The 13,556-nt window shown below is 38.3% G+C and overlaps 1 protein-coding gene across 1 annotated transcript; it reads left to right on the top strand.

Annotated features, from left to right (window-relative positions):
* Window positions 1-8,371: 8,371 nt before the first annotated feature.
* LOC107719825 (oligodendrocyte transcription factor 2-like) lies at window positions 8,372-11,497 on the top strand. Its single transcript, XM_016527360.1, has 3 exons — window positions 8,372-8,421; window positions 9,543-9,767; window positions 10,179-11,497. Exon 3 carries the CDS (start codon window positions 10,221-10,223, stop codon window positions 11,040-11,042), a length of 822 nt encoding a protein of 273 aa, XP_016382846.1. The 5' UTR covers window positions 8,372-8,421; window positions 9,543-9,767; window positions 10,179-10,220; the 3' UTR covers window positions 11,043-11,497.
* Window positions 11,498-13,556: the final 2,059 nt, after the last annotated feature.

Here is a 13,556-nt window from a genome sequence, read left to right as displayed (position 1 = left end):
TTCCACAGCTCCAACTTATATGCATTTCGATCAGCAAATGAAATAACTACTTGCTGCTTCAAAATGACTTAATTCACTTAAATGAGATTATTTTTAATTGTATTATATTATTAATATATTATTAGGGCTGTCGATTTAACGCCTTAATCTGATTAATTCGTTAAGAAAAATGAATGCGATTAAAATATTAACGCACCCGCCCAAGACATTTCATAAAGTTGATTGGTGACAAACAAGAAGCAAGCCAAGTTGCAACGGTTCACTGCGTGATGTAGCCTAGGCCTATAGTAGCCTATAGTCATATATCCCTAAAATTCAAGAGATGCCCGTGTGAGTATATTTTTCCTATTTAAAACTTGACTCTTCTGTAGTTACATTGTGTACTAAGACCGACGGAAAATGAAAAGTTGCGATTTTCTAGGCCGATATGGCTAGTAACTATACTCTGATTCCGGCATAATAATCAAGGAGCTTTGCTGCCGTACCATGGGTGCAGCAGGCGCAATGATGTTACGCATCAGCGCCTGAAAATAGGCTTATTGGCAGTTACCTAGCTAACTGTTTAACTCTAGGGGAGTTGGAAAATGAGCCTATTTTCTAAAATAGTGGAGTGTTCCTTTAAGACATTTACTGCCACCTGCTGACAGATTTAGTTTCTTATTTAGAGTATCATTTAATAAAAAAAATATATATTTTCTTATTAATAAAAAAATATGAAAATAAAAATCTATATTTAAAAAATTTAAAGAAATAAAAAATAATGAAGAATTTTTTTTAAAGCTACTTTTTGTGAAGTCTGTTTGATGCTTTTCTCATTTAACACAATAATGCCTTTACATTATATTTTTTGGGTAATTTCTGAGCCAAATTTGCGGGGTTTTTTTTATTTGTGATTAATTAATCGACATTGTGTAATTAATTACATTAAATATTTGAATCGAATGACAGCTTATGCATATAAATATATAAAAAATTTTAACAAATTAGTAATCATTAGGAAACTAATAAAAAAATAAATATACAGGGGGTAAATTAAAGATGCAATTTTTTCTCACACATACATAAAGGTTTGTTTTGAAATTGGGTCCGTGTCTTTGAAATGCTGTCAATCAAATGTTCTCTGCTGGAATTGCTAGAGTGTAGGTGTCAAAGTAACCTTTGCAACACAGACACACACACACACACACACACACACACACACAACATACACATATAACGAAACACAAATAGACTCACTTAGCGACAACACACTCAGTAATTGCTGCCTATTAAGGTCTTCGCTTCTCTCTCACACCTCATTACAGGCCTAAACACACACTGCCCCCTCATTACAGATTGCTTGCTAAATACACACACATATATACAATTCCCTCATTCCCACCTGTCAGTTAAACACTCAACCTGGCAAGCGTGACCACTGAGAGTTGGGTGTTAACTCACTGATGACAGTGTGTGGGCCAGAGGTGTGGGCTATGTAACCCCATTCCAATACATAGTAGAAAACTGTTATGCGTGCTGACCTTATGTGTCCATGTGTGTTGTGGGGAGTCTCTAACGAGAGGCATTTGTCAGGATGGTGTGGATCTCTTGTTGGATTATGGTTGGCTTTGAACACCCCATTGAAGAAAATGGACTCTCATGTAGAAAAACCAATTAGCGCTTGTATCTATGTACCTCATGCTGTTAAAAACTGTTCAGTGTGTTTGCATGTGCGAAAGCAACAGGTTCAGATCTGTTGTATGGGAAAAAGCTGGTGATGTGTTGGCGTAAAAAAAAAAATTCTATATAGAATAATGCAGTGATTTGGTTTCATCAGTTTTCCCCAACCCCATAATAATATTTGTCATCATAACTATCATCTCTCCATCTTGTGCTCCTGTTATTTTCTGCAATAGAGTAATGTGCAACCTTTAGCAATGGGGGGTTTGTTTGTTGTAAATTGGTGCAATTCACTAGAGCTTGATTCTTTTCTCACTCTCTCTTTCTCAAGGTGAAAGGTAACTGAATGTGCCAAGAAGAGCAGATGGGTTGGTGAGAGGAGAATAAAGGAACAAAAAGTTGCTGCAAAACAGAGGAGTATAATTATAGTTGTACCAGGGTATGTGTCATGCATATGAAAAGGTTTGTCATATTATCAGATACCTTTATACAAAGGAACTGTACTCTTACAATATTATACAGGCACAGTACCCATGGAGTAACCTGGGATAAAGTGTCTTACAGACAGTAATGATAATTCATGGCTTGTTCTTTTGAAAGACTTGAATCAGCAACTTGCCAGTTGCAGACCTGAAGTTAAACCAGCCCACCATTAATGGTATAATTTTTGTTTATGATAGTTTAGAGAGGAAGAAAATCAGATTACTGATGTCCAACTTGAATAAAACAGTGCCATTTTTAATGTCATTTTGAAGGGGACTGGAAGAAGAACATTTTGAAACTTGGAAGGAAGTTCAGAAGAAATTATGGAAACTTGAAAATAAGAATGGAAGAAAGGAAGTTTAGTCCTAGGTGATTAGTGAAGTCTAACTTAAAGTTATGTAATTGTCTTTTTTTATTAACATGAAATGCTGGAAAGAGAACATCTTTAATTTTGACATAATATTTTGAAATAATTTGACACAAAGACTTTGCAATTTACTTTCTAAAACATTTGGATCAAAACAATGTAGTTTGCAAGACAAAAGGCAAAAGACGAGGCAAAAGCTAGTACTTTCTGACAGACAAACAGCTTGTGTGTTGTTCATACTGTACCTATGAATGTATGTCATAATGTGTTGTTTGCCTGTGTCCCTGCTTGTGATAGTTTGCAGATCCTCTTCAAAGTACTTCAGATGACAAGGGACCCCTCTTAAAAACACAAGCCTGAACTCTTCAGTTTAAGAGCCCTGCTGTTTGCCTCTCTCTCTCTCTCTGTGTTTCTAACTCAGGAAACTGACAGTTGCCCATAAATTATTTGCCTTTATTTTAAAAGCACAGCTCATTTACATCAACTTGTAGGAGGCGGGGGAAAGTAGTGAGGGGTTTGTAACTTTAGGTATGTATATGTGTAAGGGGGGTCATCTTAGGTGGTCAGCGTTGCCATTCTTTCGCCCTAGTATCCTGTCGTATTCCTTGAACCCAAGCATACTCACCATTTCCACACACACACCAGAGCTCAGATGCCTCCCCGCTAATTAGCAACAAGTCAGAGCCGCCCACTTCTGCAGGGCAGTAAATATTCCCACACACTCTCACACTCGCATAGACGTCCCCAACTCGGATACAAGACCCTCGTTCCCTCTCCATTCATTCCCCTCTTTTCTGATTTTTATCACCTCCCCTTGTTTTGTTCCCACTTCTGCAGCCATCAATCATCCCATTGACCTATCTTGTTAGGGGAAACTCACAGACACGCCCCCTCGCCTCTTCCAGGCCTAAATCTCATCCCACGCTCTTTCTTTCTGTATACATACGCATCGGAGCCCCAGTGTCCATCTCTGACTTATACCTTCATGCTCCATCCTGCTCTCCTGCGTGGTTAGTCAGGACAGGGTTGTGGCCGTGGGCCGGACAGGGTCGTGGGGAGGTGTTGGGGTGGGGGGATTCGATTTAGGGAACACTCTGGGTGGTACGGTAACCCCTACGACGAGCACAATGCCTCCTGTGTCCCCATGTGACACAAACCCTTGTTTTACAACAGGGGAGGAGACACCTTCAATGCCCCAATGATGTGAACCACCCTGAGCCTATTCACGGTGACAAACGGCCACTGCTGGCTTCTGCGACAAACACATGCACAGACAGGCCGCAACTATCACATGCATAAACGCGGTTTTTGCTTCATGGCGTGTTCATTTGCTAAACCATCCTGGCAAAAAACACTACTGTTGAATGCACAATGGGACACACATTGAGATTACCTAGGTGACATTAATATGCACACTCGAATCTGAGACAGATGGAATAAAAGGCTTTCCTCTACCTTTATTGTTTTCTCCCTCTCTTTTCTCTCTGAAAGAACCTTCTTGGCTGGCTCTCAGTGGAGTTGAATTGGTATGGCTTTAATTGAATCAACTAGCTCTTTTCTTGTGTTGCACTTATGAGGCCAGAGCAGCAAAATGGCTTGATGACAACGTAATGGCAGAAGAATTGAATGCGCGACACTGCCAGAGGGGAGAGAAAACCCAATGGCATTCCTTCGTATCTGCAGCAATACACATAGTCGCACACAGACACAATACAACACTATTATGATCACTGAATTTAACCAAAAACACAGGAAGAATGATATTTTAGCGTAATTCTGATTTTTGTGAACTTGTAGATTCTTGTCATGGCAAACATTGTGTACAATATTCTGGGTGAATATTCAATATTCAAATGAGCAATGAGTATGTAAGCAGTTACAAAACTTTTTCATCTGGTTATTATTGTTGTTATTTTTTTAACATGTATTTATTTATTTTTAATGCAGATTATCAGTATGTGCAGTTTTTTTTTTTTTTTTTTTTTACCTCAAGGAGCTATTTCAATTTTTTTTTCTATCTAGGAGCTAGTTAATTTTGTTGGAATAACCTAATGCAGGGTTTCCCAAGCAGTGGTTTGCCAACCCCTGGAGGTTTGTGAGGGAAATGCAGAGAGTTTGTGAGTTGATGTAAAGTTAATAATTAAGTCATGAAAATGTAAAATCAGTCATACACACACACACACACACACACATAAACCAACTTAATAACTTAGATGATACTTCAAAAATATATTGTATGTCAAAGGGGTTTGGCTGACAAAATACTATTTGTTAGACCTCATTCTCATACACAAATTCTCTTCTGATCTCTTTTGTCTGATCATCCAGATGTCATATTTGACCAGCCATTTTGAACCAAAGAGACCTATCACAGTCTGTCATAACAGCAGTTCTTTCTTTCTTTCCTAACCTTCCAGCAGAACATTGACAGGAAGTGCCACCCATTGTTTGAAGATGTTCAGGTTTTTGGTGAACAATCAGTGTGAGGCTGTCATAGATGGTCTCGACCTCTGGTTGCTGTGAACGGGAGGGATGGAGAGATGCATTCCTTCTACAGAATCCGGGCAGAGACAATAGAACAGCGCACAAGCACTTGGGGAACAGAAGGGTGACACAGAGGGCAGCTCTCATCCACAACAACTCTCCTTCTTTGAAAACAAAACCCCAACCTGTTACTGCTTCAGCCTGTCTGTGGGAAGGAATGCTCGTAATAAACGTCCCAGCCCCCTCGTTAGGCATCACGAGTGTAAGTGCATGTGTATGTGTTTGAGTGAAGGATCAGGGAGCAATAGTACAGGAATGCTCTACTTCAAGTGACTTTTGGGACTGGGAGTGAGAGCTCTGTGTCATTGTTTTTCATATGCATGTCATTTTTCTGGTCCCTTCCCATTTTTATCTTAGTTTCCTCTAAGAAGTCCTCAGACTGATCAGTTTAGGCAAATAGATACTAAACACTGTAAAAAATATATCCTGTTAAATTTGTCAAAATAAGCAGCTGTTGTTACTAGAAGTTCACAATACACAAAAAATATGATGACAGTGTTTCAGGTTTAATGGGATGGCATATCGATGCATGTATATTTTATGCCTTGTAACCATATATTTAATCAAGTGATATATGTTTATATACAGATCTACAAAATTTGTACCGTGATAATCACTATAATAATACAGGTGGTAAAATAGAGAGCCACATGATGAATCACAGTTCATCATAGGTGGCTTGTCCATAAAACATGGCCAATATTCATATATAGACCGTGCACAGGGTCATAGAAAAATGACAAAACACCACCAGGATAACACAAAACACTACAATAATGCAATAAACAAAAACCGAATAACAGAAAGCGTAAAGCAAAGTATCCAAGTGTACATTACTTATAACAAAAATAAGAATAAAATTACTTTAAAAACTATGATCTTTTGTGATTTATCACACAGAGTCTTCTGAGAATGTTCTTTCGCCGTAATTACATGGTAATGCATAGTTTTTACTTGCAAAAACAAATTGTACAGTAAAATGACATAATTTCACGTTGTATATGGTAAGGTAACCCACAGTTAATCAGTTAACAAGCTTTTACTGTAATATTTTCTTTTTTTAGTGTTTTTTTTTAAATCGTAAATTGGACATTTACCTGAGGTTTCCGTATCAGTGGTCCTATAACACTCATAAATCTATGTAATACTGACTTAGTATTAATATAGGATAACATAGGTGGCTTGTCCATAAAACATGGCCAATATTCATATATAGACCGTGCACAGGGTCATAGAAAAATGACAAAACACCACCAGGATAACACAAAACACTACAATAATGCAATAAACAAAAACCGAATAACAGAAAGCGTAAAGCAAAGTATCCAAGTGTACATTACTTATAACAAAAATAAGAATAAAATTACTTTAAAAACTATGATCTTTTGTGATTTATCACACAGAGACTTCTGAGAATGTTCTTTCGCCGTAATTACATGGTAATGCATAGTTTTTACTTGCAAAAACAAATTGTACATTAAAATGACATAATTTCACGTTGTATATGGTAAGGTAACCCACAGTTAATCAGTTAACAAGCTTTTACTGTAATATTTTCTTTTTTTAGTGTTTTTTTTTAAACCGTAAATTGGACATTTACCTGAGGGTTCCGTATCAGTGGTCCTATAACACATAAATCTATGTAATACTGACTTAGTATTAATATAGGATAATATGGGATAGCTCAACCATTTTGTCCTCATTAACTCACGTTCATGTTTTTTTCAAACCTGTATGACTGACTTTTTTATGTGTGAGAAAAAAAAAATATATTTTTAAGAATGTTTTAACTGTTTTTGTCAATGTAATGAAAGCCAATTCGGTCCTAAACAACATTAGACCCCACTGACTTTCACCATATCTATATATGTCTCTCTCACTATATAAACAATCTTGTTTTAAAAATAATATTCTTTTGTGTTCTGCAGAAGAAAGTCTTACTGGTTTAGAATATTATGAGAGTGAGTAAATTATGAGAAAATGTTCATATTTTTTGGTGAAGTGTGCCTTTCGATGCAGATTTCATAAGATACAAAAACTTTTTCTTGATTCATATCTATACTGATGTCATCTCATTTTCAGGGTCCATCTCAGCATCCCCCCTCCTTCACCTAAGAACACATACGCAATCACACACCCCTCCTTTTTGTCTTTCCCTCTTGCAGGACCAGGGGAGCAGGTTGTGGTAACATTTGTAACATTTGGCTGCAGCAAATCCCACAGCTTTTTCCTGAAAAGAAGCAGCCACCTTAAAAAAAAAGGGAGGGGAGGGGAGGGGGGGCTCTCCTCCAGTGAAGCCCCAGGTCTTTTTCCTGCTCTCAGCCTGCGCTCAGCGGTCTGCATGCCCCTCACCATCGCTTGCAAATCACCCTTTATCCACTGGCAGCCAGATGGGGTGGAAAGACTGGCTCACATATGCTGCTCTTCACTATTGGCATTCAACACAACACAAGCCCAACTGCCACCCAGATGGGGAGCGAAAGAGAAAGACTGAGGGTGAGAGTGAAAGTTTTCCTCTGATATTAAAGCATTGCTACACTAAAGCAAAGCTGTTTGGAATAATTGTGGAAGAAACAAAAAGGCTGTTTAGTGAGAAAGGGATAGAAAAAAAGTTGTTGGATGGTGAGAGGGATATGGATGAGGATACAGAAGCGTTTATGATGGAAAATAGCTAAAGAGGTGCAGGACATACAGTGGGGTCCAAAAGTCTTTTCAAACGTTTTTTTCCCCATTTTGAACTAAAACGAAAGTTTTAGGATTTTGATAATTGTTAAAAAAAAAATGTTATGATGAGAAAAGTATATAAATGTATCCAGTTCTGTATTTTTGTCATTTCAGTTGATTAAATTTTCTGCACCTGAACTGTGAAGTTTGAATAAGCTGTAAAATGCTGTCTGGAACCTGGCATTGCTTTCTCACTTTTTTTTTCTCAGTTTTTAAGCAAATATGTCAAAAACTCGGAATAAAAAATTTGCAGCAGTGTACCTTTTATGCATATTACATTTATTTAAATAATTACAATTGCAGCAGTGACAACGGGTCCACATACACTGGTCCACAAAAAATTAAGTAGCCTACATTGCTCATTAGGCTTGCACGCAGCACTTATGTAATCACTAAAGTGGCCAGTGTTAATGCCGCAAGTCTTGTTTAAGCAAAATGAATGTACATCTTTGTCATTGGCTCAATGTGATCTAAATCAAGAGGTAATGACATCAGCCATGCGTGCTCTTAATTAGCCTTAATTGGCAACATTCTCAGCGGACTACAGTTACCAACATCGGGATGAATCGAGGGCAGACCAACCCCTGTCTTTCTCTCTCTGTAATTGCTCCCAAGACAGTTGTCAGTCAGTGTGTGTTGTGTGGGTGCGTGTGAATTTGTGTGCATTCTTCCCCGGGTGACATTTTAGATAATTATATGCGCGAGGAATAAACTGCAGCTCTGACAATAGGGCTCTTTCTGTCCCCCCGTTTCTAATCCAGACAGTCGCGGCATATATTACCATTTTGGTACATCTATCTATCTATCTATCTATCTATCTATCTATCTATCTTAAAATATACATACCGCCTGCGTTTATGTAGGCTATGTGCAATTAATTTCCAAAGTAAAAGCGAAATGTAAATTGCTCATAAATATTGGCGCTGTGTGTAACCCGCCTGTTTATGCCATCCTCTTCCCCAAATTGATATATTTCAGATCATAACCGTTAAAAAACATTTTACACTCCTCGTTTACTAACGATTTAAATGCGCTTAACGGCTGAAATCAGTCAGCTGTCCTGCGCCCGCAAGGGGTCAGCGGGTTAAAACAACATGAGAGCATTCAAACCGCAGAACAGTGCCTGCAACTGACCGCGCTCAGTCCGGCGGGAAATATGCACAGTATCACCAAGAAAATCTTGCGTCGGCATTTTGCATCCATTCCCCCCTCATACTACTCCTATAGGAAAACTGTCGCTGACCATCAAGTTCCTGAGCTGCATTTTCAAAGCTAATTCATTCATAAGAATCAAGTGAGAAATAGGCTAAAACTAATATAATGTAGCCTATGTAATTGAACATATAATGTATGTAATTTAATACAACATAATAATGAATGATTTTAAAAACTATTATGTAAAATTTGAATTATAGATATATGTAGGCTATTATATGTATGTAGCCTATCTTGATTTACAAAAAATATAATTAGATAAAAAAAAAAACACTGATTTGTTGAGTTCAGTTTTGCGGTGGCAAACGCACGTGCAGTGTAATATTTGGTTTGGAAAGTTAATTACGAACAACGTTCTCTTACGTTTTTTTTTTTAATTTGTCCACACATGCATCACTTAACTTAACTTAAGGACAGTCTGCACAGTTTGTTCAACCGACTCACTGTAATCCAAACCCAACGATGTTCTATGAGGATGCAGATGCACCATATGCGAAGTGTGTCTAATGCATTAAATGAAGCCTCGGTTTTTTTTTTGCAATGACATCAGGTTTTAGGGCCCCCACCCACTGGAGCTCATTGGTTCTTGACGGGCTGTCGGAAAAGCGTTGACATTGTCCCGGTGTCTTGGCCCGGGTGGTGGGGAGGAGGGAGCTACTATAAAATACCCCTCGTCACTCTAGGGCGTGCCAAACACAAACAGTGCACGAGTGAACTGGAATAACGAGTAAATTCTGCAAAGCCACACACCAGCACGCGCTTGCACCTGCTACCGGTAAGTTTGATTATATGGAAAATATTGATTAATTTGTAAAAATGTATAAAATCAATGCGCATTAGTAAAGGCCAGCATTATTTAAACAATTAGCCTAAATAATGTTCTTTTTGTAATTATTCAGTGGAGTAATTTATTTTACTGTTTTGGTATATTAGATAATCGCTAACGTCTGGTCATAATTATATTTTTATAGTTTGCTGAACTGGCAAACTGTGTAACAAACTTTACAGCTTTACTTGTAAACGTATTGAGTTGGCGAGTTGCAAAGAATCTCTAGGACATATTAGGACTTTAAATCTGCTGTTCTGCATTTAATCAAACCGTATTACTTAGTTTTTAACTTTTCGTTTTTATTTTGTATTACATTTATTTTAAGTTTTAGTTTTTAATCATTCCCTTCTTTTAAAGGAGTATTGACATCTGCGAGAATCTGAGAGCGCACTGAACACCATGGACTCCGACACGAGCCGAGTGTCCAGTAGACCTTCTTCTCCTGAAGGCGATGATCTCTTCCTGTCCGCTGTCAAGAAGTCCGTGGGTTTCTCCGGTGCCGTCTCCTCCACGCAGAGCGATTCTCCTCCGGAGTTAAGAGGTGCAGACCTGCGCGGCGTCTCCAGCGCCGACGAGGACGCAGTGTCTCTGAAGATGCTCTCCAAAAAGGACCGTAAACTTCTATCCGAGAATGAGCTGCAGAACATGCGCCTCAAGGTCAACAGCCGCGAGAGAAAACGCATGCACGACCTCAACATCGCCATGGACGGGCTCCGGGAAGTCATGCCCTATGCCCATGGGCCATCCGTGCGCAAGCTCTCCAAAATAGCCACCCTACTGCTGGCACGCAACTACATCCTTATGCTGAGCAACTCGCTGGAGGAGATGAAACGGCTCGTGAGCGAGATCTACGGAGGAGGGAGCGGGGCTCATCACACCGCCTTCCACCCATCCAGTTGTGGCACCCTTACGCACGCGGCGGGCGCTCCGTTACCGGGCCATCCCGCTGCTGTCTCGCATTCGTCTCACCCGGTGCACCATCCTCTACTTCCACCAGCAGTCTCCACTGCCGCATCTCTCTCCGGCCCGGGTCTCTCAGCCATCAGGCCGCATCACGGACTCCTCAAAGCACCAACAGCCAGCATTGGCACACTTGGCGCTGGTTTCCAGCACTGGGGTGCGGGGATCCCGTGTCCGTGCAGCATGTGCCAGGTTCCTCCGCCTCACGTGTCCGGTATGAGCACCGTCAGCATGCCACGACTGACAAGTGACTCAAAATGAAGCACTGAACTTTGGTAAAAGAACTTTGAGACGGAACCATAGACTTTATATAAAAGCTGTATTATCGTGTGTATCAGTTTATGGCTGAACAATTTGTTTTTGGAAAGCACAGTTATGAAGCGAAGAAAATGGATCAAAGCCACTAACATAGAGTTTTCTAACACTTTAGAGTTATTAGGGTTTACTATCCACGTGCATTTCTGTGTATAAAGTTTGTGAAAATGGCATACCTTACTCTTTTTAGCCTTCAAACACGGGACTGCTATTTACAAAAGAAGTTTAATGCGAAAGAAATTCATAACATACAATTAAGAATAAATTAAAACTTTCAATTCATGCTGCAGTTAAAGTGGGCTAAATAGTTTAATGGGCCATTACTATTAGACGAAATTATACATGAAAAAGTCCTATAGCTTTGAAAAAACATAATGGGACTGTACTGTGTAAATATGTAGATAGCGAATTGCTCATAAATATTGGCGCTGTGTGTAACCCGCCTGTTTATGCCATCCTCTTCCCCAAATTGATATATTTCAGATCATAACCGTTAAAAAACATTTTACACTCCTCGTTTACTAACGATTTAAATGCGCTTAACGGCTGAAATCAGTCAGCTGTCCTGCGCCCGCAAGGGGTCACCGGGTTAAAACAATATGAGAGCATTCAAACCGCAGAACAGTGTCTGCAACTGACCGCGCTCAGTATCTATCTATCTATCTATCTATCTATCTCGAAACCTCAACACGTCAAAAAAGAATATTAAAAGAAAATTAAATTACAGCACTGTTGGAATGAAAAAAAAGGTAGCCTATTCTTCGAAACAAATTAGTTATTCGCTCGTGAGGTCAACAAGCAGAGAGTGCTCAGACCGACACCATTTAGTTATTGTAAACTGGAACAAAAACGGTCTAAAAAGAGTGCGAATGCTCAATAACTTGCTCCGAGCTTACAGATAGACCCTAAACCACAGTCTGTTTTATATTATATTGTTTAATATACATTATATTTATAATGTAGTTTATATTTTATTTTGTATTGTAGGCTAGCAATATTTTCATTAGTAACAACTAACCTTTGACACATTCTGTAATTCAAATTTTTAGTTACGAACATTTTTTTTATTTCAAACGCATTACATGATCTAAACAATGATATATTCATAATGTATCCCAACTGTATGATTTACACATTATCCTGTAGGATACTAGATAGTATTTATACAGGCAAATTAAACTAACATGCAACTGAATAACAAGTTTATTTTTAACTAATAAAAACACAGAGAGAAAGAGAGAGAGAACGAGAGAGAAATCAATGTATTGATCATTCTAATCAACGGAATTAAACGAATTTTTGCTCAACTTCTGAGCTGTTAGATAGCCTTCACCACAGTTGCATTCGTTTGCGTTAAAATGACAAAATTGTTTTTCATAACCCGGTAATTCTGAACTGTAGGATAGGCTAATCATTGATTAAGTTCCAACACAGATTGAGAGAAAATATCAATTCCAGCCTATGGTCAGATAGAGAACAAGTTATTTGTGATATAATGAATGTGTTACAATGACTTTTCTCGTAATTTGGCACGTCTAGGCGACATCAAGCTCTGGAACTTCATTTCACTTCACTTCTGTGTCACCTGTGAACACCCTTATCTATCAGCCAATGATTCTGCTGATTTGGGCAGCTTTCCAAATGAGACCTTGTAGATTTTCTAATTAACGTTTATGAAGCATATCCACTTCATTCTGGAAAAAAATTAGATAACCTTCATGTTTTAAGCCTCAAGGAGGGGATCATTTATTTAGAATGCAGGAAACGTATTTGAAGTCTTGCACTACACAAAATATGCAAAAAAAAAAAAAATCCTGCGATATGGATGGAATAAATAAAGGTATATTAGGTGGAATACAAAACTAAACGCCAGCAGCTGGATGGCAGATTGCTCTTTCTGTTGCAATGTTTTCCAAGGGATGTTTTAGCTGGAACGATATGGAGTGAAGCTGGCTTTTGAATATTCATATTTGCCACTTGTTTATTTGTTTATATGTTAACAAATTCATTATATTGTATTATTATAATTCGTTATATTAATTTTGTACAACAAAGAGTGTCATTCTTATTTTATACGGACAAACGTTAACTGATTATTATAGAAGATAGTTTATTTTCATTAATTTTATTTGCCGATTTATTTTGGGCAGTTTAAAAACATCATGCCAACTGGATAGTTTAAATTAAACAAAAATGGCTCATATACATCAACAAATCTTTACGTAAGTTTTTAAAAGTTTCAATGAAAAAAAAAAAAAGTATTACACCCACAGTAGCTGTCAGTGTAATAGTAATTTCTACCCAGATTGAGCTCCATGAAAGCAAACAGGCTGCTGATGTCTTGTCTTCCTTCACTAACATCTGCTTGTTAGTAATCTTCAGCCGCCTCGCCCATTTGCTCCGCGTAAAATGCAATTACTCCGAAAGGTAATGAGAATTACACGCTATCACGTTTCCAAA

This window comes from Sinocyclocheilus rhinocerous, unplaced genomic scaffold, assembly GCF_001515625.1.
Source record: "Sinocyclocheilus rhinocerous isolate Xijiao unplaced genomic scaffold, SAMN03320098_v1.1 scaffold421, whole genome shotgun sequence".
In the NCBI taxonomy this organism is placed as follows: domain Eukaryota; kingdom Metazoa; phylum Chordata; class Actinopteri; order Cypriniformes; family Cyprinidae; genus Sinocyclocheilus; species Sinocyclocheilus rhinocerous.
This window is presented reverse-complemented; position numbering and strand designations above follow the sequence as displayed.